We start from the raw sequence: 27,985 nt of genomic DNA, 5'->3' as shown, positions 1-27,985 counted from the left end.
AGAAAAAGGTTGAGAACCTGGCCTACTGCTCTATAAAATAATAAAGACAAAATTAGCAGCAGATTAAAGGCATCTATGACCAGAATATAAAATCAAGTATTAGATATAAAATCATAGGGGAAGGAAAAAAGAAATTATTCCAGGGTCCATAATGAAAGTGAAAGATTTGCTCATAGTAACATACAAAATGGGGTACTTTTACCTAGTATGGACCTTTGTTTAGACTGAGTTGCATGCTCATCCGAAGAAGGGTCTCATGGTCCAGGCAGAGGACTAGAAATCAGGAGAGCTGAGACCAAATTTTGGCTCTGCAAAATTTTCCATGTGAATTTGGGCAAGTTCAGGCCGGGCTTATTCTTCCATGCATGGGAGTCAATGGCGCAACTCTTAAATGACTTTAATGGTGTGGGATCTGGGCCTGAGTTTCTCTTTGCCTCAGGAACCTGCTCCATAAAACTGGTGTAAAAACACTCACATCCAATGGGAATTGTGTGTTTTTTAAAAGATTTGTAAAAGACCTTGAAACCTTCCCATAGAAAGGAGGTTTGATGGAGTGTACGAACCCTACCCTGGGCCTGCAGGAGTTAATGAGAATCAAGGGTGCAATCAGTCTTGCACTGCAACACCTGTAGGAGCTGTCAAAGGAGGAAGGAGGGGCTAAAAGGGCTGAACCTGGCTCACTTAAGGGACACCAGGAAGGAGAGTAGAGAGAAGCCTGGCTGGAGTGTGGTTGTTGAGTTGGTGAGTCCATCCCAGGATTTGATCTACTGGTTGAGAGATCTGCAGGGAGGAGGACTGTCCTGCCACGGGAACTGAGAAAATCTCTTCTGCAGCTGAACCAGATGCTAAGAAATGAGCAGGAGATTGTGGAAGAGACTTAGCCTATGTGTATACTACAGTCCAGATCAACACTCTGAGATCGATCCACTGGCAGTCTATTTAGCAGGCCTAGTTAAGACCTGCCAAATCGACTGTAGATCATTCTGCAGTTGATCCCTCTACTCTACAACAGATGAGAAGAGTAAGGAAATCAATGGGAGAGCTGACCCCCCCTCCCACCATATAGACCCCGCAGTAACTCTCCCTAACGTACGTTGACTCCAGCTCTGTTATTCATATAGCTGGAGTTGCGTCGCTTAAGTTGACTTTCTGCAGTAGTGTAGCTGTAGTGCTAAAGAGAGTGGTGCTGATACATACATTCCTGGCTGCCAGGAAAGAGGCTGCAGATTAGGTAAGGTAGAAGGTGGTCCAGGGAGGCTGCCAGGGGTCTGTGTAGTGAGACCTTGACTTCCTGTTCAAGAGTCCCTGGACTGGAAACCAGGGAAGTAGGAGGGCATTGGGTTCCCCTACCACCTCACCAGGAAAGGTGGAGCAGAAACCCACCCAGCAAGTTGTAAGGGATATTGAAGCTGCCCATATACCAGGGATTAGGACAGGTGAGTCCAGACTCAGACAGATAGATCAGCAGGGTGTTGCTGGACTATTATTGGCTGGACTGTTACAGATTTACCCCGGATGGGCTGGGACCCTATGTGACTTGGCTGAGTTGCAAGGAGAAGCTGACCACTACAGGGCTAATGGCATGGCTATCAGCCAGGGCACTAAAGGATGAGAGCCTGCTGCTCTATACCCAGATAACAGGGCTATGTGGGCGGGGAGTCATATGCTTATAGAAGGCTACAGAATTGCAAATAAGTGTTATTGTTTACAAATACCTCGCATGAACTGTGTGAAATTATAGGCACGCAAGTATTTTCCATATTTGTCACTCACCTTTAATGGGCATCACATATGGAGCCTGATTAAAAGCCCATGGAAGTTAATGGTACGTGTTGTCTGGTATGATTTGATACGTGACACCTATTAAGCAAGCTTTGTTCCTTTCACAATTTAAAACTTGTTTAAACTTTCATGGACTTTTATGCATACGATTTCACACATTTTGCATAAGATTGACTAGTAAGATGTAGGCAATTGCAATACAGAGGAGATTGTAGCTCTCATCTGCATGTTATTAACCTGTGCTGCAAATCAACTGGTATTGTAGTAGTAATAATAATAATGATTAGCAATTATACCAGGCTTTTCATCTTCAAAGCGCAAGCACTAATTCAAAAGTATGTTTATTGCAAGACTATCAATATGTCTACCTCCTGTTTCAGGTATGTAATCAGAATACAAGAAATAAAGTGTGTTGCTTTTGCTTTTTGTTTAGACCAAAGGCAAATATGAATTTACATTGACTGAATATGAATCTTATTCAAGTTTTGAAGAAAATGTCTTGAGGGCAAAAGCTTCACAGAGTAGCTTCAGCATTGGAATAAAGATACCAGGACTGTTTGAACTTGGTTACAATAATAATGACAACAGGTTCAAGAAGTTTGTTCAAAGGACGAAAAAATTTTCTGCAACTGTAAGTAACTTTCTACTTAAAGCTGTGCTTAGTTTAGTAGTGATCACCTGGTAAACTGCAACTTCCCATGTGGTTTTCTTGCTGGAGTGAGCAGCAAGATGGAGAGCCCTCTGCATTGGTGACATAGATGGAGTACTTGTTGAAAGTGCTTAGGCAGAGAAAAATATGGCAAGCATGGCTTGCCCAGAACCACACTCCCCCTCTTGACTGTGCAAGCAAACTTCAGGAGCCTCCACATCTAAAGCAAGAGTTGCCAGAACACTGTTTATTAAACCTCACTGTCAACCACCATTGGGGTTCTACTCTGGATTTTCTGTCAGGGTTTACTCTCTTAGCCTTACACACTCCTGGGCTAATCCACAAGACAGCAGAGACAGAGGCAGGTAATACCGTGTACTGCCATCCAAAGCATGCTCTGACTCTCAAGATTTACTATGTATGTATGTATAAAAACTATAGAGCTAGATCGTCTGCTTTTGGAGTATAGCTGCAAGGAAATCAGTAGAACTACACCAATTTAGAGCTGTTGATGGTCTTCCTAATAGTCTCACTGTAAAAAAAAAAAAAAAAAAGGGAGACAGACAGAGAGAGAGAGAGGAACAAATCCAAATTGGCTCTTTAAACACAAAGGGAAGTGCACATCTGTTGATATGAGAGCAATCTCATGTAGGGGACCTACTGAAGCAAAGCAGCCCCTATATGAGCACAGGTGATATAGTACATATTAAAATTGACATTCCTGCCATTAAAAAGGCTGACATATGGCTCATATCAGGCACTGGTCATAGTAACTGTGGGACTATGTCTACACTATCAGGTTATTTCCTTTCAAAATAAGCTGATACCTCTTCATAAGAAGGAGTTATTATTTTGAAATAACAGGTTTGGTAGTGTGGATGCTTACCTTGTTATTTCAAAATAAGGGTATGGCTACACCACAAGAGTTTTTCCGGGATACCAGAGGTATCACAGAAAAACCCTTCCATGTCCAGGGACACGTTTGTTCTTCCACTTTTTTTAGTGGAAAACCTCTTCCGACAGAAGGATTGAAAAAAGTTATACAAATTTTGCATAGTTTTATTTTTAAAAAGCACGTGTAGTCTAGACATACCCTAAAGGGAGTTATGTAGAGATATCCTAAATTACATTAAAATCCCTGTTAATTTGGTAATATAGCACCCACCTTGGGGCAAGAGACCATGAACAAAAATAACATGCTTGATATGCCAAGCACCACCATAAATAGCAATGGTAGTGAAGGAAATAAAAATGTCGTGAAAGATGGGTAGGGAAAAAATACATGAATAACATGAATAATCCATTGAATTCCATTGAAAAGCAAGTGAATTCCTCAATAAAAACATTCTCTTCCTTTGGGCTAGAAGGGATTTTTCAGGTATCAGATTTTATGTGTTTATGAATTAACAGAACAGTTTGCGTAGTCGGTGTCTACCGACCTTGGAAGCCCATCAAGATGTAAGCGTGCATAGGGAAAGTCATGCTTGCATTAAACAAGATAGGTGCTGTCACTGCAATAAGTGACAGTGCAAACAAAGAATCCTACCTAGGCAACTGTAGAGTAGCCATGAGGCTAATAAAGAATGAAAACTGCTAGCAGGTCTTCATTGGTTTCATTCTAGAATAGCACATGCCAGTTCACATTGGTAGATACCTACAGAACTCAAGACACATAGCACAGAATTACTGGCAGGGTATTTCATCATGAAGCTTATATTTTCAATCTTGTCCTCAAAGATTCAATTATTTCTGTGACTAGGTATGCAGTCCAAGCCATCTGGAGGAGCTTTAATTTATCCCCTTCTCCTGCCATGACATCACATTCACTCTGGGGCAGCATTTGGTTTCTTCTTAACCTTCCGCTGTCATAAACCAGACCTGCTTCAAGTGGGCCGTTTAGTTGGAACTGGTGTTATATGCCCATGTCCTCAGTGCCCTGTACACTCAGGAGCAGAATAGTATCCCTGTAGCTTGGACTTGCCTGGACAGTGCATGGCAAAAACCCCAAATAGAGCTTCTTCGGACAGGAAAAGGAGAAGATTGCTCTGGTGATGCTCATCAGCAAGAAGTTCTTGCAGTAGCCACCCGTGAGAGAGAGAAGGAGGATCTGAGGTAACTCTCACACGTTCATTGATTTTTGAGGACAGAGGGGCCCACTATAATAATCTAATCTGACTTCTATAAAACAGACCACCGAATTCCACCCACTGGGTCCTCCTTTGGGCCCAATAATGGGCCTAGATTTGATTGGAGGGCTTTTTCACTAGAAAGATCCTCAACTCTTGGAAGTATTTACCTGTTGTCCCAAACAAACCTGAGCCTGGATGCCTTTAGGGCATAGTGGAAGGTCTGTTTTATTACCCAGGTTTTTGCCCCAAAAGGGGGAACGATGTGCTGTACTTTGTGTTGGACAATAGTTTGTTTGAGGGAATGTCTTTGGTTCCATTGTATACAATTTCTCTCTTTACTTTAAGTTTTGATAGAGCCACATTTTATAACAGAAGGTCTATGCAGAGTATATGGATTTGTGTATGCTGTTTAATAGCATCCAGGAACATCCGTGTATACAATGCACATAAAGTATATATAACACTTAGTGAGGTAACATACACTTCATGGAGCATCATGTACCTCATTTCACTTGGATGCTGTTCTGTGTCTACATTTCATGTAGTCCAGCAAATTTATCCATGCCCGTTCAGAGCTGGATGTTGCCCGTTACAAACTAAAGCCTCGGACTCTGATGCTCCATTATGAGTTCCTGCAGAGACTCCATCAGCTGCCTTTAGAGTACAGCTATGGTGAATACAGAGAACTCTACAGAGATTATGGGACGCATTACATCACGGAAGCTACTCTTGGCGGCATCTATGAATATACTTTGATTGTGAACAGTGACGAACTCCAAAAGGAAGGTATGTGTATCCAATACTGTAGATCATTTAATGAAAGACCAGTTTTTAAAGTTTTGGGGTCAGATCTATTACTTTTGCTCCCACACACACTTCTATCTAGGAAACAATTGTTATCTCCGCAGCATTATTCTGACCTCATCCTCCAGACATGGCTCTGTGGGGATCAGGACCACCGAGGGGGGAGGGACAAAGGGGACAACTGTCCCGAGGCTCAGCAATTCAAAAGGGCCTGGGTCTCCGGGCTACTGCTGCTACCATGGCAGGCCCTTTAAATAGCCATTGGAGCCCTGCATGGCACACTCCAGGTGTCATTGAGCGTTGCAGGGGTGGGGAGGCAATGCAGTGCTCTCTAGGCAGTGCTGAGGGCTGGCTGCCCCAACACCACCCTTTATGCCCAACACCCCATCCCTTCCAGAAGTGCAGAGTCCCCCCACCACACACACACACCTTCCCAAAGGGTCTGGCTAGTCTGTCGGCCCCCCGGTGAGATTAGGCTCTGTGGATAAAGAAGGGTAAGCCTGAGGTGATATGAGGCTGAGGTGGGGAGGGAGCGCTGAAGTCTGCAGCATTACTCCTATGTAAACCCATAGAAATACTAAGATAATGCTCTCCCCTTCCATATGTAAACCAAGAGCCTAATATTCAAATAGTGTTGAGCACCCTCCATGGTCATCAACTTCAGCTAGGGCAGCTGGGTTTTATTGCTTTACTATACCAGGCCCTGTAGTTGATCTTTCCAAAGCTGACTAGACATTGCAATGAAGAAGAATTACGTAGTTAAACCTCTATTGGAGTTGAAAGCCAAAACTCGTGTTCTTTTTCTCAGAGCTTTACAAATGACAGGGGTATAACTCCTGCAGCCTCCAAAACTTTTCCATGGGGCAGGAATCTAGGAAACAGTGAATCATTTTCTGGGTGAATGTTCTGCCTGAAGCTGCTCTGGCTGTTTGACTCTGCTCCTTTACAAGGATTAGCCTATGTTGCGTAGAACGAGATATGGGATAATGATCAATAGAAGCTTTCTTTTGTCTATCCATTGGCATGAGAGGTTGAGTGCCTACTAGGCTTTCAGTGCCTACTTGAAAAAATACTTTTTGTGGTACACAGCAGTGTCCACTCTCTGTTTGCTCTTCTGTGGAGCAGTTAATGCTATATTTACACTTGAGCCAAAGAGTAGGGTTGTAAGAGTTTAATCGGTTAACTGATAAGCGTATGCTTATTGGTTCCAGTTACCGGTTAAATTCCTACGAGGCCAGCAGCCTGGGACCGTGCTGGGTGCCCACGGCGCCCATTTAACCATGTAACAAAATCAATTACACAGTATTTTAAACTATTTTTATATCCCTATCAGAAGGGCAGAACTTGTATCTGGATTTCAGGTATTCAAAATTTCTGTGTTATTCAAGAGCTAAGTTTTTGTTTTGGGCCCATTTCAAGTTATATATTTTCTCTAGCTGTAGCTCACATCTAAACATCAGTGTATTACAATTACTGTTTATTGCTGGCATCACAATAGTGTCTAGAAGCTTCAGTTCCCATGGGATTAGGCACTGCACTTAAACATAGCAAAAGACAGTCCTTGAATTAAAGAAATAGGCAATGTAAGTATGAATGGAGGATCAATTCGATGGATTTGCCACAATGCCAGTTAGATTTTAAAGCTGAAATCTTTTTGCCAGTTTGATAAGTGGAATAGTCAATTTAATTATGATAAACCCCTTTTATTGAGTCCAGGGGCACTAATTTAATGCTAGTTTTATTCCCTGAAGGAAAGTGAATACCTGTCAAATGTGATTGCAAGCTGTATTGCTGTTGTTGGTGAAGTGAAAGGGAGTGCATGGTCTGTGCTTGTTAAGGCCCCAGTTCAGCTAGATACTAAAGCACATGTCTAATTTCAATGGGACTAATAATGTGCATAAAGTAAGTCATATGATTAAGTACATTTCCAAATTGGGACCTTAACTGCTAACATATTTAGGGACAAATTCCACAACTTTGCTGCTGAATTCACAGTTCACAGCCCTAAATAGTCACATTTAAATCACTCCGTGTGGTAAGCACTATGTTCAGTGGCAAATGTTTGCAGGATTGGACTCTTAGTCATTAATTTGCAAATGTATAACTTGTGGCCGGGTTTGGGTGAAAAGAGATAACCATATCGTTATGTTGTGATGATTTGTCATGTGCCACTTCCTCAGTGCCAGGAATTCCATGACATTTGAGGTACCCCATACGCACAAACAGATAAGCTCTTGAAATTGAGAGGAACTTTTTTCTTTACTAAAAGCCTGATCCTGAGAGCACTCAGTTCTATGAAAGTCACTGAAGGCTAAAAGGTGAGGGCACCAGATCCATTTTTAGAACAGGATTGGGCCCTAAAAATTCTCTGTGGGGGGCTGTTGAAAGGCACCCCCCCCCTTGACGGTACAGAAAGTCCCCAACGTCTGCTGTAAGTTCCTTTTCACTAGGGCCAACACAACCCTCAGGTTCAATTTAACTAGTGCCCCTCTCCCAGGGTTTATATGGCTTGAAGGCCTAGTCAAGGGTATGGGTCCCTCTATCAGGGTACTTAAGGCCTTAATCAAAAGTACAGGTCCCTCTATCAGGGTATTTATGGCTTTGAGGCCTGGTCACCAGGTAAACCATCCAAAGGCTAGGGAGCTGCCTGTTTGGGGGAGGAGCAGAGGTAGGAGAGGTAGGGGGACCTGGGCCCTCCTGCTCCACCGGATCCCAGTCCAGGGACCTGGAGGCAGAGGCAAGTTCTGCTGCCTGTTCAGCGGGGTTTCCTGCCAATATGCACCGAGTTCCCCGGAGGCTAATCCTCTGCCCTGGCTACTTCCTACCACTCTCTGTGGGTTGTTCAGTCCGTTGAACCCCTGTGAGGGGCTCCCCTTAGGGACAGTCCCGGCTGTCTTTGGGGCTTTAGAGGTGGCTGCTGGTGCTGCTCCTTGGGCAGCTGCTGGGGCTGTGGATGCTGCTCCCTGGGCAGCTGTGGGCGCTGCTCCCTGGGCGCCTGCTGGGGCTGCTCCCTGAGTGGCTGCTGGAGGAATAACTGAGTGAATAACTCGAGAGCTCTGGCCCAAGCTCCTTCCCCTCTGGTGGACCACCCCAACAGAGTGGCTCCCTAAGCTTTTATACCCAACTCTCTGCCCTTCAGTGTGGGGTAGATATGCCCCGTCACAGGGGCAAACCCATCAGCATAAAGTGCTCACAGTGGAGTGTTGTTTTTGTCCATATGTGATGTTTTACTGTGTTTTTAGGTTACTCTTTAAGTGATATCCAGTCCTGTGTCAATCATGGATTTAAAGTTGGTGCAAATATCTATGGAGTTTATATAAGTTTGGGAATGTCTGTTGCTGGTTGTAACGCCGTTTTAAAGGAAATTGGAGGTAAACATAATATAGTCTTGTGCTTTGTGTTTCCTTTTTTTGTGTTAGAGCAATCTATGCTCCATTTCAGGAGCAAAATAGATCTGTACACAGGAAATGGGCTTTCTTTTATGGAGTTTGATTTTGAACCATTACATGTGAATTTTACCCTTAGGGTGTGTCTAGACTGGCAAGATTTTGTGCAAAAGCAGCCACTTTTGCGCAAAAACTTGCCACCTGTCTACACTGGCTGCGAGCATTTGTGCAAGAACACTGACTTTGTACTGTACAAAATCAGTGCTCCTTGCACAAATACTCTGACGCTCCCGCTCAGGGATAAGCTGTCCTACACAAGTATTATTGCGCAAGAGGGCCAGTGTAGACAGCCATGTTAATTTCTTGCGCAAGAAAGCCCGATGGCTAAAATGGCCATCGACGCTTTCTTGCGCAAGAGAATGTCTACACTGGCATGGATGCTTTTGCGCAAAAGATGTCTTTTGCGCAAAAGCATACATGCCAGTGTAGATGCTCTTTTGCGCAAATACTTTTAATGGAAAAACGTTTCCGTTAAAAGTATTTGCGCAAAATCATGCCAGTGTAGACGCAGCCTTAAAGTAGAATCAAGCCATACTTTTTATGCAAGGAAGAGGAAGTGCTGCACCTTGCACTAGTTGTAGTTTCTGCTGCTTTTCAATGATTGCTACAATAAGGGGAAGCTGATTTATTATTCTTTCACCTATGGCTAAGTGACCTAGTTCAGTTGTTTTCAAACTATGGGTTGTGACCTGGCACAGGATCATGGAATGTCAGGCACTGGGTCTCATTGCTGCAGGGTGATCAGGTGGCCAGTGCAAGTGCTCATGCAGACTACCTGCCTGTTCTGGCAGTACACACTGTGCTGTTGCCCGGAAGTGGCCAGCAGCAGGCCTGGTTCCTAAGTAGGGAGGTGGGGGGAAGCAAACAGGGCTGCATGCACTGTTCCTGCCTTGAGCACTAGCTCTGCACTCCCATTGGCTGGGAACCTGCTGCTGGCTGCATCTGAGGCATAGCATGGTCTGTAGTGCAGGAGAGGCAGGAAGCTGCCTTAGCACCACTGACCAGGAGTTGCTCAAGGTAAGCCCTTCCTACCCCAGCCATGTCTCCCCCAAAGTCAGAGCCCCTGCCTATACCCCAAAGCTCCTCACTCCTATACTGGAGCCCACACTCTAGTATAGGGCTCCAGCTGGGGGAAATTTTGGGAAAATTCATGTTGGGTCATGGGCATCAACAATTTTCTTTAACCGGGTCATGAAAAAAACATTGAAAACCCCTGCTCCCTCCTTCCTTTAAAATCTGTGCGAGAATCTATTGTTTGTTTGTTTCATTTACAGTAATGTCCAAGGAAAAACCATGAGCCTAATCTTTAAATCTTCACTCAAGCACCACTCCCTTTGCAGTCACTACCTTCTCCCTTTGCAATGGAGGGAGTAGTGAGTGCCAGATATTTGGCTGCATATAAATAATTGTGACCGTTCTCATTTCCTTTCTAAATGGGATATGTAACTGGCGGAGTCAGCTTTGCGCCTGGCTTTCTATTTTATTTGTGGCCCACTAAGAAGTAGCTAAGCTGAGCTGCTTCCTTTATCCATGGTTGCAGACAGCATCAAACAAAAGAAAGTTGTGGAAGATTTCATAGCCCTTGTTCGTGGAGGAGGGAGTGAACACATCACGACACTTGCCTACAAAGATCTGCCAACTGCTCAGCTAATGCAAGAGTGGGGAGATGCAGTGCAGTACAACCCTGAAATCATCAAGATTAAGGTATTGTAAATAATACACTATAGAACCTCAATTAGTCAAGTGCCATAGGAGACTTGGAAAACATGGAGATGATTGACTAAAACTTAGTTGCGAGTCACTGGTTGGCTACCTCTCTGTACCAAAAGAAACGGGAAGGCTCAATGAGAAATCAGGTCCCCGGGAGCAATGGGAAAACACTTCAGGTCAGCCTGATTGACAGGGCAGGCAGGCTAACAAGGGGATCAGGAGGCCAGTGGTCCTGTCCTCCATCATCCGTGAGAGCTGGAATTGTCTGGGTCAGACAGTGTTTGGCTGAGCTAAGAAGAGAGAAGGGGCCCACGCTGAGCTGCACAGCAGAGCCAGAGACACAGCCCAGCCTTGTTGGCGTTACAAAGACTTTGACACACAGGAGAGTGGGAAGAGAAACCAAGAGGTCAGGGAGGCCTCTGGGTAAAATAAGTGGGGGTGGGGCTTCAGGGCCTTTCACTAGCCAATTTCACTGGGATGGTGTGGAAGCCAGGAAAGTTCCCTTCAACAGTGGGACCATTCTCCTCCTTGCATACATTCAGATCAGAGGTTCTGAATAATCAGGGACCTTCCTATTTTGGGGGAAAGTGTCTGTTTTGTCACAGAAAAATAACTTTTTTGTAAAAAAAAAAAATGAACACTCAAATCCCAACGACCTTCCTTTTTTCTGGATTACTCTTCCTTTCCATATTTACCATGCACTGTGTAGTAGGGATGTAAAATATCGTTAATTGAATAGTCGATTAACCTCATGAATTCTTATCGCTTAGTCGATTATTCTATCGTCCCCTGGCAGCCCCTGTCTGGGAGGGAGGGGTCTGAGCTCCCAGTCCCAGCATGAGCTGGAGCTGAGCCGGGCTGCCTGCCCGCCTGACAGGGTAGGTCCAGGATCCAGTGCAAGCCAGGACTGAGCTGGGCTGCTGGCCAGCCTGTTAAAAAATTTACTGGTAAGGCGTAGAGGGAAATGCATGTCGTCTATCGCGTTGACCTATAAGCTTTTGCTTATCAGTTAATCAGTTAATCAACTGCACTGTTACATCTCTACTGTGTAGTAGCAATTCTGTTTGGTTCAGAACAGCAAGAAATCTGCCTCTTTGTTTAGACTATCTAAAGCTCATGAGCATAGATTTTTACCAAGTTTTCCTTTTTCAGTCTTGGCCGGGTGTTGCATGTAGAGGAGCATGAAAGTGAAAAATAAGGGGAAAATATCAATAGAGCCTCATCATTTTTAATGTCACAATTAGCTCATTTAGGCTACGTCTACATTGGCAAGATTTTGCACAAAAGCTTTTGCGCAAAAACATGCTGCCTGTCTACACTGGGGAGGAGTTCTTGCACAAGAACACTGACGTTCTAACGTGTGAAATCAGTTCTTCTTGCGCAAGAACTATGATGCTTCCGCTCAGGGATAAGCTCTCTTGCGCAACTGTTCTTGCGCAAGAGGCCAGTGTAAACAGGCAACATGAATTTCTTGTGCAAGAAAGCCCAATGGCTAAAATGGCCATTGGAGCTTTCTTGCGCAAGAGAGTGTCTACACTGGCATGGATGCTTTTGCTCAAAAGCACATCTCTTGTGCAAAAGCACATGCCAGTGTAGACGCTCTCTTGTGCAAATACTTTAATGCAAAAACTCTTGCGTTAAAAGAATTTGAGCAAAATCTTGCCAATGTAGACGTAGCCTTAATGTTTGGCTGACTATAGTGAAGGCAGAAGAATATTCTTTTTTTGTATGGCCCTGCACTAGGGCTGTTTTTTGTTGAATTCCTCTTCAATGGAAAATTGGGTTTGGGTTAAATTAATGTTTGTGGGGAAAGTGTCCAAAAAAAACCTTTTTGTCAGAAAACTAAACACTCGTATCCCAAAAGATATATTTTGATTTGGAATAATTTCCCTCCCTCCCAGAGCATCATTGGATTTGTAGCTCAGGTGCCTCATATTCCTCTGTAGGCCTGATTCCCTTGGACAGACTACATCTCCCATCAGGCACTGCAGCTAGGGACTCCCCATGACTCAGCAATAGGATGACCGATGACTCAGCAATAGGAGGCACCATAGTGCATCATGGGACATGGAGTGCAACCAGAGAGCTTGGGTCAGGTCGGAGAATTAGGGCACATGGCAGCTGCAATATGGCAATAATTCCAGACCAAAACGTTTGGGTTTTGATGGAAACTTTTCACCAAAATGTCTAAATTTTCTGTGGAACATTTTGGTGGAAATGTGTTCTTTTCTCTTTTCATTAGAAAAGCCATTTTTGAATCTACTGTAATCTGAACCCAAAAGCCCTGATTCAAACCCACTGGACCTTGGGGGTGTTTATTTGAAGTCTGGATCCAGATAAAATTCTTTGGGTTGGGTCCATAGCTAGTGTTTATTTTATCTCTAGTAGATATGCTCTTGATACTTTGGCAATCTACGCATCCATGCTCAGATAAGTGTTTATTTTTCCAGGGCCTCATAGCTCACTCTGGCTTGGCACTGATTATATTGGGTTTTTTCCCCCACTTTTTGTAATAAAAATGTCACATAATATCCATGTTTTGAGCTTTCCCTCAATCCGCTCGATTCTTCTGACCTTCAGCTCTTCTGCTTGGACAATATCATGTGTTTCTTTGTTAACTAGAACTCACTGCAGGTTTAAAGGAGGATATAAAATCAACTGTTTCAGGTAACCTACCCATGGTTTCTTAATTGCATTGAGTCCCAGAGATGTCAGTGTCTGTACTTGTGAAAGTCACACTTAGTATCCCATTTGAATAAAATTCTGAAACTGAGGCTTGTTTTTTTTCTAGCCTTTTAGATTCTGGTATCAGTGACTAGATCAACCAATAGAAACCACGTATTGATACAATTTGGATTTGGCATATATAACCTTTAATTTCCCTGCTTAATATCCTTGAGTAGTATGAAGATCAAAAGCACCAGTAGTGTGCAACTAAATACCAGTCCTAAAAATGCTTCAGTGGGGAAAAATAAAGGAAAGCAGCTCATAAATTATCTACTAAAGGCACTTGGCAGGTTATTCTCAAGCCATTTCCTTATTTGTATGATACAAATTCAAGAAGTAAAAGATGGATCACAGCTCATTGTTGAGAAATGAAGACACTGTGGCAGTAACATGAAAATACATTTCTCCTTAAAATGCATTTGGCTTTTGAATTGACATGAACCTATACACATGATATTGTGGGGCCTCATGTTCACTGTGTCCTTATGGCCTGCATAGCAAATTTGCTCAGCTTACAATAATGAATTTGGGCTGGATTCTCAAGTGTTGCAAACTGAGGAGCTGGTCCTTTTATTCTATTGACCAGCCATGCAAATTTAGCTAAGGAACCCTCAGACTTTATTCTTACTGGTCACTGTGTTATCATCTTCCATGAACAATCTGTGGGGCAAATCCTACTCTCCGTTACACCAGGTTCTACTCAGTACCAAATTCTACCCTCAGCAACCTTATGATATTCAGTGCGTGCCCTCACTTACACCTGTGCATGTCCTCAGTACTTGTGGAGGTGCAGAACTGTAATGGACGGCAGAATTTGTCCCTGCAGCAGGAACTTCATGTAATTATTCTGTGAAGGATGCACAAAAGAGAGGAAAGTCCAGCTCTTTCTCTCTGCAGAGCTGATGGGAAGAAAATGGTGCTAGATGATAGGTCAGGTCTTCCAGATACTTGGGTGGGGAGCTTTAGACTTAGATCACAATTGCCCTACACTGCACACGTGGAAGCAGGTAGCAGATGTCTCACTACATGCTGCAGTGAAAAGTGCAGTGTGTCCACACTGTGGTGTGTGTGGCTCTGGCCACAGTAAGGCAGCAGGGAAAGACTTCAGCAGCTCCCCTTTTCTGGAGCAATTTGCCCAAGTGAGGATAGGCTGTGGCAAGGGGAAGACTTTCCCTTCTGCCAGAAACTTCCCTTGTGGTGGGGAAAGGCTCCAGCAACAAGGAGCTGGAATCTTTTCCAGGAAAAGATTCCCACTGAGGGGAGGCAGCAGAATGCTATGCAGCTAGAGGCGATAGTGTAGAGAGGGGTTGGCTTGGGGATGTACTCAAGTACATACTCACCCTTCAAGTCCATCTTTATTGCGCTAAGCTGTGCCGCCCTATTCACCGCTATTTGTACCCGTGCATTTGGGGCTGCGTGGGTATGTTCACTAAACATGTCTGAAAGAAGCGTGCAGTCAGTGTAGAGTAACCCACATTTGGTGGTAATGGGAACATTTCATTGAGTAATCAGGCTGCACATGCAGCAGTGATTGTGCTGCAATTAAAAATCTATCTGTACAAGGGCAGTGCATGAACATAGTCATTGTACTGTAGAAACAATGCATCCTGGGCAGGTTTTCAGCCCTAAAGGTAGGGTGGCCACCTTTCTAATTGCTGGTAACCAGGCCCCCGAGACTGTGCCCTTGCCCTGCCTCTTCTCTCCAGGCCCCGCCACCTCTTCCCTCAAGCCTCCACCGCCCATAGAGTGCTCCCTCCCCCAACTCAGCGAGGCTCATTATTGCTGCAGCCTAATAAGGAGGTTGCCTGCGTGTAGGAGAGGCCCAGGCTGACCAGGGGCTGGCTTGGGGTAATGACCAGGTGCATCCCCCTGCCCTGTGGTATCTGAACGTTCAGTCAGTTCGTCTGACCAGACACTGCCAGGACCCCTCTTCAACCAGACTTTCTGGTGAAAAACTAGACACTGAGCAAGCCTACATGGCACCTGCACTCAGAAGCCAAATCCAGACTGTCAGATAAAACCCAAATTGGTGGCAACCCAACCCAACAGAGGAGAAAGCGAGGAGTCAATCTAAGTAGTGTTGATTCAGATGTTGGGGTCTTTTTTCCAATTTTTAATGAATTTTCATGAAATTTCAAAATCAGAAAATGTTTGTTGAAACTTTTGTGAAATTTCCCTCCCCCCAGTTTTCAGACAACTCTATAGCTGGTCAAACTTTTGAACTGGAAGAGAGGGGTGAATGAAAGCGTTTTCATTAAATTGCTGCTCTCTTTTTTCACCAGCCCGAAGCACAAGTCAACTGGAAAGCTGGAGCTGATGGAGAGAATATTTAGTCTGTTCCATTGATGACTAATACATTCCCATTTTGAAAGCTTTTATTGACATCCCCACAGATCACAAATCTCAAAACACAAGGTCTACATTTTGTTCCAAAGCTGAGGTCCCACACACCATAGGTTGCAGTGCAGGGCTGACTGTCTGAAAACATCTTGACCTTAGGAATTAACACAGTGGTTTCTTCCTCTCTTCCCACCCCACCTCGCTTAGGTAGAACCCCTGACTGAACTGGTGACTGCAACAGACTTTGGACATGCAAATACACTAAGGGAAAATATGAAGCGTGCCCTTGAAGAGTTCCAGCTGGAGTCCAGTTCCTGTCAGTGTGCTCCATGCCAAGGCAATGGAATTGCCTTTCTGAAAGGTAGAATCTCACGTTTAATACTTCTGTAGTGTGAACAGAGGAGTCATAGTGTCTACACTAGGAAATTATTTCAAAATAACTTATTTTAAAATAATAACTCCTGATGCAACTATTTCAAAATAGCCTGTCGACACTACAGGGAAGCCTCAAAATTAATCTGAGGCAGGCTCCCTTAATGTGAACATGCTACCTTGACTTAGAGCCCCAGAAATCACTGAGGAGTAATTAATCTGAATGACTCTGGGGGTAGTTATTTCAAAACAGCAGCAGTGGAGTGTCCACACTGCCACTATTTCAAAATAACCGTTTCGAAATAAGCGTTATTCCTTGTGGAAAGCAGGAGTTATTATTTTGAAATAATCAGCCCCTTATTTTGAAATAAAGGACTTGGTAGTTTGGATGCTCCAATTATTATTTCAAAATAAGGGGAGTTATTTCAAAATAACTCCTCAGTGTAGACCAGAGCATAGGTAGGAGGCTTAACTGGCTGGTAATCTGTGTTCATTCCTTTCTCCTATTCATCCTGGTTAGCTACATTATAAAGAAAATATATTAAGAAAAATAATTTCATTCATAAATTTCCATTGTTTAGTTGCAGCAGTAGCAAGTTAACACCATTTTAGCAAGTATCTTTATCAGTTACATTTAAGAAACAGTTCCCACCTCAATTATTCATTAAAAGAAAAGTTCATGTCTTTGTCTGTTTCTTTGCTTTTGAGAGTGTTACCATCGTCCTAATGTCTCAGCATTAATTAGTGTTGTGAAAGTGTTGTGAAGATGAAAAGCACCATATAAGTGCTAAGTACTGTTATCATCATCATCATCATCAGAGATGTTCAGTGTTGTATCTTTTCTTTCCCTCCATTTTTAACTGACGAGGCCCTTATTTTGAAGCTGACAATGATTTAAAAATGCTGGAGGAAAGTAATTAAATTGAATAAAAAGCCCATTTTCTAAATGGAGATATATGGTGTGTAGGTTTTGCTAATAAAAGAAGATATTTTTCAAGTGCCTAATTCAAATTTGCATCTGCAAAAGTCCTGATGAGAATCTGGTTACCATCTAAATGTATCTAGCACAGAAATTATTGATTCAGGTACCAGCCAGTTTGATTATAGCTCTTAACTGATTCCTCTGCTGATTACACTTGTTTAAATAACGTATTAGGCCTTGAGTCCTGTTGGCATTCCATGTAGGATAATGTGCCATGAACAATGTTTTCGAGTGACCATTGTCACCAGTAGTCAGACAATGAATTCTGGGATGTGGGCCCTGTTCTTCTTGGTGTTGCACACGCATATAAAGAAAAGAAGGTCTCTACACCAGAGGCAGTCTCTTTGCCTGTCTGTGTATAGAAACAGGAGTCTGTAGAGAAACGTTCAGTATAATAATATACAGCACTGGTGAGGCCACATCTGGAGTACTGCGTCCAATTCTCTACCCTCCTCCCCACATACCCCCCATTACAGAAAGGATGTGGACATGTTGGAGAGAGTCCAGCGGAGGGCAATGAAAACGATTAGGGGGCTGGAGCAACTGACTTATGGGAGGAGGCTGAGGGATTTGGGCTTATTTAATCTACAGACGAGTGACGGGGGATTTGATAGCAGCCTTCAGATACCCGAAGAGGGGTTTGAAGAGAGGCTTTTTTTCAGTGGTGACATATGATAGAATGAGGAGCAATGGTTTCAAGTTGCAGTGGGGAAGGTCTAGGTTGGATATTAGGAAAAACTTTCACCGTGAGGGTGGTGAAGCACTGGAATGGGTTACTGGTGGAGTCTCCATTCCTAGAGGTTTTTAAGTCCTGGTTTGACAAAGCCCTGGCTGGGAAGATTTAGTTGGGGTTGGTCTTGATTTTATAGCTGGGGGTTGGACTCGATGACCTCCTGAGATCTCTTCCAAGCCTAAGATTCTATGTTTCTAAGTACTGCAATCCACCTTTCACTATTAACCTTCTAGAAACTCGCTGTGAATGTATATGTCCTGGAGGATATCACGGTGTTGCCTGTGAGATCACAGACAGAAAAGGTAAGAGGGATTAGAAAGATGATTAAAGAAATTTGGATCCCAAGTTAAAGAGATAAAGAACACTAAAAGGAGAGTTGAAATAGAACGGCCAGTCATACGATTATGTATGTCAATTACTTAGGTCTTTTTATGCGATCATTAAGAACTATGTGGTCTAGTGGCTAAAGCATAGGGCTAGGAATCAGAACTGTTAGAGTCCGTCTACACAGCAACGCTAAAGTTGAATTAAGCTAAGCAACTTCAGCTATGTCAACTGTGTAGCTGTCTACACAGCAGGAAATTAAAGGAAGAACTCTCTTCCTCTGACTTCCCTTACTCCTCGTGAAAGGAGAATTACCATGAGTCCGAGCAAGAAGTCCTCCAGCTAGACATTTTTTTGAAATAAAGGTTTGTAGTGTAGACATGCACTATGTTATTTCAGAATAACGGTAGTTTTTCCATAATAATGCTGCTGTGTAGATGTACCCCTAGGGACTGGAGCATTTAAGTCCAGATGAGTTTTGCCATTGACTTTAGTTCTGCCACACATTCATTGAGTTGCTTTGTATTTCAGCTGTCTCTGCTTACTCATCCATGAAATGGATCTAGCTATTGTGCTCATTAAACCTTATCATGTCTGAAACTCCATCATTTACTTACCTTATATATAGATATATACTATAGCTTGCTCCATTTCAGAGGCTTCCCAAGTTTCTCCCTTCCAAGTTTCTCCCTTCTCCACTTATTCTACCTTAGCTCTACTCCAGCACAGTTTAATTTTTTCCAATTAAATCTCATTTTGTTATTTTCCACCCTGGGTGTTAATGTCCTTAGATTCCTTTGTATAATATTTCTCTCCTGACTAGAGTTCCTAACTCCTCCCAATTTAGTATCATTGGCAAACATAATAGCTATTTATTTCCTTCAGCTCATTAATTTAGATGTTAAATAAGACTAGTTTTTACATCAATCCTAGCAGAGCGCCAGTAAACCCAACCCTCTAATTTGATATATTACCATTTATCATTGCCCTTTGTTTACGGACATTTCTCCAGTTTTCAATTTACATTTTCAGCTAAATTTTCACAGGGCACAGGGACAACTTCATAAGTAAGTGAGTCCTATGAGTCTTTTAATATTTGTCACTTACACATCGTTCTGGTCTCCTTACTGCATGTGTTACAGCTGCAAAATCTCCATTGGACTCAAATTCACTTATCAGCATAGAACTTTGGCTGTATTGAATTTGGCTTACTGAGTCTAAGGAGTTTAAGTTGTGTTACTTGCATGTCCAGATCAGGAAGAGGTGATCATATTTCTCCTGATGCTCGTCTCTCCCATTTTGCTCCTGCTAACTAATCAAGTCAGCAAAAGCAAATGGGAGAAATGCCTCCTTTTGAAGGGGGGAAAAAAGAGGATGGCAAGGATGGGGTTAAAAAAGGGGACTGTCCCAGCCAAAATGGGACGCATGGTCACCTTGAAAAAAAGAGGTCTAGCAGAAAAAATAACTGTCAGAAAGGTGTAAGTTAAAGTAGGACTCCTGCTACTATAAGCCTTCTTAGCCCCTTCCTCTGGTACCCCAGAAAGTAAAGTGATCCAGCTCCTTCTTAGTCTCAGCCAGGAGAGGTAAAACCATTATACTTCAACTAAAACTACCTTGTATCTTTTCATTGTCCAAGTGATACTGAATTAGCATATTTAATTATCCAACTTAGTGACCCAAGACGTTGTTAGCAATGTGAGCACGGAGTATTTTGTTTGCATGTCAATATGGTTTGTGATGCTGGGAGCATCCCCTTTGAAAAGACTTTTCTTTGTGATACACTTTTCTTTCTTCATGTTTTCCCTAGATGTTGCTATAAATGGAATGTGGGGTTGCTGGACCAGCTGGTCTGCATGCTCTGGAGGACAACGAATGAGAAGAAGACAGTGCAATAACCCTGCCCCACAATATGGTGGCATGCCATGCACAGGGCCAGATGTTGAAACTATTACTTGCTAAAGGAAATTACTAAAAGTGTATAGCATATAGTCTAGTAGCACTTTATAGACTAACAAAACATGTAGATGGTATCATGAGCTTTGGTGGGCACAGCCCACTTCTTCAGATGACGGGGTATATGCTTTTAAACGTATATACTCGATTATAAACCTAAAATTTGGGGATAAAAAAATGATGCAGTAAAGAGAGGAATTTAGTTTATGAATGTGTCATTGTGATTTACCAATTATTTTTAACTTGGGCAGCGGAGTGGGGGGGAAGGGGAAGGGTTTGACAAACTTTAGTTTCCAGCACAGCAGGGCAAACCACAGGTGTGCCTGGACATTTTATGTACCTGGAGCATCTGCAGGCAGGGAGTGTCTCATCTCCCAGTGGCTGCTATTCACTGGTCTGGGTCAATGAGAGGGTGACCAGTACATCCCTTAGCCAACACTGCTTCCCGCAGCTCCCATTGACTGAGAACAATGAATTGAGGCCAATGGGGGCTAAGAGGCTCTGTGCCAGTAAACGCTCCAGGTAAACAAAACATCCCGACTTGCCAGCACCTTATGCTGATGAGCTGGGACCAGAAGTTTGCAAACTGCCAATATAGAGTCATCTTATGAATGGGTCATTGCAATTTTTACTATATTTTTAACTGGGGGTGGGTTGTCTTATGAACGAACGGGCTTATGATCAAGTATATATGGGGTAAACTAAAATGACTGTCACCTTGCAAAGCTAGTCGGAAGATAATTATAGTTGACTTGATCAAGCCTCTTTATTACTCTTGAAGGGCCTGGCCCAGTGCACACTGAAGTTACCTGGAAGGTCCAGCAGGCATGGGAATGGGATTCACATTTTTAATATGGGTCATTCTGATTTGACATTCTGTACACTTGGGTTAACTGTTCCTGCTTGTTTTTAATGTTCTTGCATCGCTATTTGCCTATGCTTCAGTTTCAATGGGCTAATCAAACAATACTTTATTTCTTGCATTATATGGGGCCTGTTGATTTTTCTTGAGTTTTAATCCCATGTGTTCTAAGGCTAAGTCTACACAGCTACTTTACTGCACTGCAACGTACTGGCTCATGGGTGTGAAAATACACACACACACCCTGGCTACGTCTAGACTGGCATGATTTTCCGCAAATGCTTTTAACGGAAAAGTTTTCCGTTAAAAGCATTTTTGGAAAAGAGTGTCTAGATTGGCATGGACACTTTTCCACAAAAGCACTTTTTGTGGAAAAGCGTCCATGGCCAATCTAGATGCGGTTTTGCGCAAAAAAGCCCTGATCACCATTTTCGCGATCGGGGCTATTTTGCAGAAAACAAATCTCAGCTGTCTACACTGGCCCTTTTGTGCAAAAGTTTTGCGCAAAAAGGACTTTTGCCCAAACGGGAGCTGCATAGTATTTCCCCAAAAGCCCTGATTTCTTACAGTATGAAGTCAGTGCTTTTGGGGAAATTCAAGTGGCCAGTGTAGACAGCTGGCAAGTTTTTCCGGAAAAGCGACTGATTTTCTGGAAAAACTGGCCAGTCTAGACACAGCCCCTGGGTAAAGCACCAGTATAAAGGGGCCTCCAGCTCTGGGAGTTGCTCTCCCAGTGCAGTTAGCTATCCCCTTCTGGGAGGTGGCTTACCTGGAGCACGGGGAGAGTTCTCTCAAAGTGCTCCTGCTATAGCCACACTGCTGCACTAAAGCACTGCCACGACTGCATTTTAAACTTCAAAATGTAGACAAAGGCCAAGATTCTCCAGAGATAGCGGAAAGAGCATTTTACTTTGTGCACACCGGAAAGCAAGCTAATACATGGCTTCTCTGAAGACAGGTGTGTCATGTTCAGCAAAATGCAGCACATTAAAAAATAAAGCCAAATCAGAGCAATAGCATCTAAAGTGAAATTGGAGTCAGAAGTGCTACCCAGGTGTGCTAGATGTGCTAGCCCAGGTCCTCAATTTACTGGATTTAACATACATTGTTTATACTATTTGAAATTGTTTTGAAGGAAAGAAAATTGAATTGAGTAATACTCTCAAATCCTCGTGTCACCTCAAAGCATCACTAGACTGTGCAGTAGCTTGTACTCTTGTTCATGTGTCATTGACCCAGTATGAGGCTGCTCGAGGTGGGGGAGGCCTGCCTTGTGACTTTTTACACAACTTTGGGCCTGGGGCTCCTTTATGTACTGAGTTGTGGGCCAGTATTCACCTCACTAGTCCTGTCAGAGCTGCTCCACACAGACATACCACAAGGAACAAGACTTTATTCTGCAAAGAAACACAGAACAGGATTACAGTCCAGCAACCTCTTCTCTCCTTGTCTGCCTCTTCTCTCAACTTCAGTCAGTGCTGAAACTTCCTGCTGGGAGGGCAAAGGGTACATCCTGGCAGCAGGGCTGTCCTGAGGGGGCCCGGGGCTTGGCGCAACCCCACTAATTCCCCAGGTGAAGGACCCAGTGCAAACTGCTCACCACAAGCTCCACTCTTTTCCTTTCTAACCTGTGCCTTCGTTCCTCCCTTTACCTCCCTCCCTGAGCAACACTGCCTGTGGGATTATGGGAGCCTGGCACAGCAGCAGGAATCGTCTCCCCACTCTCCCAACTCACCATGTGGGTGGTGGGCTCCCTCGTGGCAGAGTGGAGCAAGCTGCCAGATGGGGGGTGCCGACCCTTGCTGCTGTCACTGCAGCAGGCCCCCATAATCTCCCATTTCTCTCCCATCCATAGGACAGTTGGAGTGGCCACTGCGAGGCCCACAAAAGTGCGGGCCCTTGTGGTGGACACCCACATTTGAGCTATGGACAGCATGGCTCTGCCTGGCAGGAACCAGGAAGGTCTCCCAACCCTCTGTAGTTTGTAGTGCACAACTTTCAATGCCCATGGCTGCTGCTGAAGCACACGGGACTTTGGCCTGCATTCGCAATAAGCTTTCTATAGAAGAAATACATTTTGAAGGAAGCTGAAGTGTAATATCAAAAAGGCACTTAAAGAAATAAAAGTCATTAATATAGAACCAATCTTATGAAACTACAAATAATCTTGAAGCACCTTAGAGACTAACAAAACATGTAGAGGGTATCATGAGCTTTCATGGGCAAAGCTCACTTCTTCAGATGAATGGAAGTGGGTTGTGCCCATGAAAGCTCATGATACTATCTACATGTTTTGTTAGTTTCTAATTTTCTGCAAGACAATTTGTTGTTGTTTAAGTTTTTCCATTTACAGACTAACTCGGCTACCCCTCTGGATCTATTGTGTCTCATGGATATTTTGGCCAAACAGGAAGTAATGTCTAGAAAACGATGGCTCAGAACGAGGTCATAACACAAGCCAATCAGCATTCTACTTTACATTCTTCAGAAATAACTGCTTTTGGAACAGCTCCACCAATGATAGCAAAACTCGCCTACACTGTCACAGAGGTGGGCCAATAGCTTCACTGTTTGGTTCCCCTGTTCAGTGTTTCAAAATACCTACTGCTGATCCAGCCAGTTCAAATATTTGAAATACGGAGAAGCCAGCAAACAAGCCACAGCAAAAAAGAACTAGCTATTTTCGTGCATTTCTAATGTACCTAATATGGCCTTAAGCTCTTAAGGCTCTTCCCAAATTTTGTGTGAAACATGCCAGAAACACTTAATTCTGCCCGTGTTTTAGCCACTTACCTGAGCAGTACTTCGCTGCTGGTTGCCTCCCACAATGTTCTTGCATTTGCATTATTGGATAATAACCTTTGCAAAGACATTAGTCTGTAGGGGTACGTCTACACTAGCTCGTTAGTTCGAGTTAGGTAGGGTAATGAGGGCAAGCGGAGTTGCAAATGAAGCCCGGGATTTAAATATCCCAGGCTTCATTTGCATGTTCCCGGGTGCCGCCATTTTAAAATCCTCCTTAGTCTAAACTCCGTGCCCATGGCTACACGCGGCATGGAGGAGGTAGTTCGAATTAAAGATCCTAATTCAAACTACCGTTACTCCTCATGCAATGGAATGAGGAGTAATGGTAGTTCGAATTAGGATCTTTAATTCGAACTACCTACTCAGTGCTGCGTGTAGCCGCGAGCATGGAGTTCGGACTAAGGGGGATTTAAAAATGGTGGCGCCCAGGAACATGCAAATGAATCCCGGGATATTTAAATCCCGGGCTTCATTTGCAACTCCGCTTGCCCTAATTACCCTACCTAGCTCGAACTAACGAACTAGTGTAGACGTACCTTTGGTGACCATGCTGTGTAATAACTATAGTCATGTCAGTGTTCCAGCAAAACTATTCACTTGGCAGCCTATGAAAATATTTGTCTGCTTGCCTATGTTTGTAAGTTTGTAACATTTGCAAAGGCAAATATTATTTTGCCTGGTTTTCCAGTCCTCCTTGCCACTTCCTGTCCTTTCTTGCAGCCAGTCTCTTTACGCAATTCTGCTAAAAAGAACTCCTGCTCACTGATATTTTAAACAATGGAACATATATTTGATTTTAATGCTGCTCACACAGTTGTGGGCTATGTCTTTGTGACAGCATTAAGAAGGGGAAACTATGTTGTATATGTAAAGGCAGAAAACCCTCTTCTCATAATGGCTACGTAATTGAGCTGCTAACTCCAAAACGCTTCTGTTTTTATGCTGTAATTGTGAACACTTTTAGGCATTGGAAGTTGGCCAGGGTCCCTGTCAAAGAGGGCACAGTCAAAGCAAAATGTATTTAAAGTCATACCAGTGTTCACAGAATGGGACACAGAATCCTGATTAACCAACATTGTTGCACCTCAGAGGCGTCCATGTAACTTGCATACAAAGTTACACTTGAGTTCTCTCTGCTTCAAAACAGGCAGAGGAAGGAAATTAACTCTTACTCTACAAGAGTGTGTTGTTTTCTATTTCACCAGCTTCCTTGGGCATGAAGATGAAGAAAGCAGCAGATCAGAGGCTTCTGGACCATTCATCAACTGCATCTGCACTCACAAATAAACTTTTCAGACTGACTTTAAATGCTCAATTGAGCAGACAAAGATGTTATCGATGTTTCAGGCCTGGGGTGAAAGGTAGCACAGATATTTCAAAATCAGCATGACATTTTATTTAAGCATGCTTTCTGTTGGAGTTTCAATCTGGGGCTTGTAAGTCTTGAAAGGTTTCTTTAAAGGACAGAGTTTTATTTTGTCCTTGTGGTTTCTGGACTAGACTTAACTAACTTATGATTTATTACAGCCCAGGGTAATAAAAATAATGATGCATGGGCTTTTATTGCTTCATTTAGGTACATATTAAGTAATGCTACAGTTTTATTGATGGTTCTAATTTCTGTGGAAATTTGTATTAACATTTCACATATAAAAACATGAGAGAGCTGTAGTAAAAAATCCAGATGTATACAGGATGTTTGTGTCTCCTTCTTTATTCCACTTATCTCTTCCTTTTCAGTGATGCTCATTAAGGCCTGGTCTACTCTAGAATCTTAGTCCAAAATAACCCTCACCCCAGTTTGAATTAGGAAGCAATGTGTCCACACTATCATGCCCGTTTTTCCAGAATAAGGGGCCATGGAATTCGAACTCTGTACTCCTGCTTTTCATGAGGAATAATGCTATTTCTGAACTTGTAAGTCCAAAATAACTTTAGTGTGGATGCTCCAGTGCCACTAATTTGAATTTACTGGCCTATGGGAGGCCTCCTGCAGCTCCCCCCAGAGTGCTTCCTGGGGCTCTGAGTCTGAGATAGGTGTCCCCATTAACCGAGCCTGCCTCGGAGTAATTTCTATATTTCTCCATAGGGAGGACATAGAACATCGAATTTGTTAAATCAGGAATACAGAAGTCAAACTTAGTAAATTCAAAATAATCTCCTAGGGTATGTCTACACTACCCCGCTAGTTCGAACTAGCGGGGGTAATGTAGTCATCCACAATTGCAAATGAAACCCGGGATTTGAATTTCCCGGGCTTCATTTGCATGAAGCCGGCCGGTGCCATTTTTAAATCCCGGCTAGTTCGAACCCCGTGCCGCACGGCTACACGCGGCACGGAGTAGCTAGTTCGGATTAGGCTTCTAATCCAAACTAGCTGTACTCCTCGTGGAATGAGGAGTACAGCTAGTTCGGATTAGAAGCCTAATCCGAACTAGCTACTCCGTGCCGCGTGTAGCCGTGCGGCACGGGGTTCGAACTAGCCGGCATTTAAAAATGGAGCCGGCCGGCGTCATGCAAATGAAGCCCGGGAAATTCAAATCCCGGGCTTCATTTGCAACTGCGGATGACTACATTACCCCCGCTAGTTCGAACTAGCGGGGTAGTGTAGACATACCCCTAGTGAAGACGTGGCCTAAGTGTTTTGGCTAAGATGAACCTTTCCTGTGTCAGGCATCCATGGATCCAATCTAGAGTAAGTGGCAATCAACTCCACACTTTTGTCCAGCTTTTAACGGTTCTGAGAAATTGGCTTTTTTGACATTGCAATATTACTGCATATACCAAGATATAATTTCCCAAAACAGTATCCCCAGCAAACCATGTAGATAGCTTCCTTGGCTAAAGACAGAGGTTCAGATTCTAATAAAAGTCTTAGCACTCATCTATGTTTTTAGGCACTATTTTGACGGATGCAAACACTTAGGCCAAACCTCCACTGTTTAAAAGTTAGGATGATCTAGCTACATCGCTCAGGGATGTGAAAAATCCACCCCACAACTGACATAGTTAAACCGATCTAACTCCTTATGTGGCCAGCACTATAATGACTGAAAAATTCTTTTGTCAACACTCCTCTCAGGGAGGTGGATTAACTATGGTGATGGAAGAATCTCTCCCATTGCTGTGATGTCTATACTGAAACAACACTGTGGTGCTGATGTAGCTAATTAAATATAGACAGCCTTATAATTTATTTACCCAGATGGGAATGACGCTTGTTCACTTCTTAAGTAGGAGTCTAATTCCTGGTTTATATGTAAAATTGTCCTTTGCTCCTGGCTAATAAGTTTTTTGTTTGTTTGTTTTTGGTTTTGAGGTTGGTTCCCTCCCCTCCACCCCCAACAGTTGTTATGTAGAGATCATAGTCCCATTGTGCTAGTTACTTTTCAAGCCTGTTGTCCCCACAGAATCTGGAATCTATGGAATATTTTTTGTTGTTGTATTGTTTGCTTATGTAACTTTGTATTGCATAATATACAGAAAGGAAAAGCAACAATTTTAGAGCTGCTATTGATTCTTGTGGATGTAAAAACCCAGCCTCAAAGGGAATCAGAGCATCAGGTAGTCAGCATGACGTTGACCTTTAGGTAGAAAAGAGTTCTCTGTGTGACGCTCTGCCATTATCCGCTCTTCTGTGTGCCAGTTATCTTGAGTCTGCACCTTGCACCCTAAGCTGTACTGTCATCAATCACTTACTGTTGTCCATTGTGCACTGGTTCCTTGCTGCCCTCCTTTTGTTAATAAACTAGCTTGCTTATATGCATATAAAATTATCTGACTGTGAAACAGTTTATCCACAGCATCATCCATTCAGCATTTAACGATAAGAGAAATAAAAAAGGCTGTTGAGGGGATAGCTCTGATGAAATATATAGGATAAATAGCTGCATCAACTATATATCAGTGTGCGGGAGGGTAGAATTCATTCATTAAAAAGTAGGATGGAATGCTGTTTTAATGTACCAGATTTTAGTTTAGGTAAGAAACCTGCTCTTTCTTGCCTCGATTCCTTTGATGCAACTTACATGCCAGGATCTTCATTGTTGGTTATCTTAGATTGTACATGCATAATTTCTCATAATCTTTACCAGACCCCGCAGGCAGGTTCCCTTATTCGTTGCATGTCCACTTCATTGCTCTGCGTTCTGAGTCTCAGCACTGGGCCCTGAATGACGTGGGAAAGGCCTGGGAGAGTGAGGAGTCTTCTCTTTGACATTTGAATAAAACCTCACTATTTGTTTTTCACTGTCATTTATTACAAGGAGCGTGAGGAACGCTCTTCACTGGAGATCTGTGACCATTTGGGGAAATCACTTTGTAGCTCTTGGTTTGATATAATGAAGTTGTTGCTATAAAATCTGCTG

General features: G+C 43.2%; 1 protein-coding gene across 1 annotated transcript in view; it reads left to right on the top strand.

Moving 5' to 3' along the window:
* C8B (complement C8 beta chain) overlaps positions 1-20,937 on the top strand; it is a 33,129-nt gene extending 12,192 nt beyond the window's left edge. The window contains exons 6-12 of the mRNA XM_006133495.4: positions 2,216-2,413; positions 5,106-5,346; positions 8,607-8,735; positions 10,351-10,514; positions 15,795-15,948; positions 17,908-17,976; positions 19,806-20,937. Coding sequence (XP_006133557.2) covers positions 2,216-2,413; positions 5,106-5,346; positions 8,607-8,735; positions 10,351-10,514; positions 15,795-15,948; positions 17,908-17,976; positions 19,806-19,957 — 1,107 coding nt within the window. The 3' untranslated portion in view covers positions 19,958-20,937. The remainder of the gene's footprint in view (positions 1-2,215; positions 2,414-5,105; positions 5,347-8,606; positions 8,736-10,350; positions 10,515-15,794; positions 15,949-17,907; positions 17,977-19,805) is intronic.
* Positions 20,938-27,985: the final 7,048 nt, after the last annotated feature.

Source organism: Pelodiscus sinensis, chromosome 9 (assembly GCF_049634645.1).
Source record: "Pelodiscus sinensis isolate JC-2024 chromosome 9, ASM4963464v1, whole genome shotgun sequence".
NCBI classification, from domain to species: domain Eukaryota; kingdom Metazoa; phylum Chordata; order Testudines; family Trionychidae; genus Pelodiscus; species Pelodiscus sinensis.
This window is presented reverse-complemented; position numbering and strand designations above follow the sequence as displayed.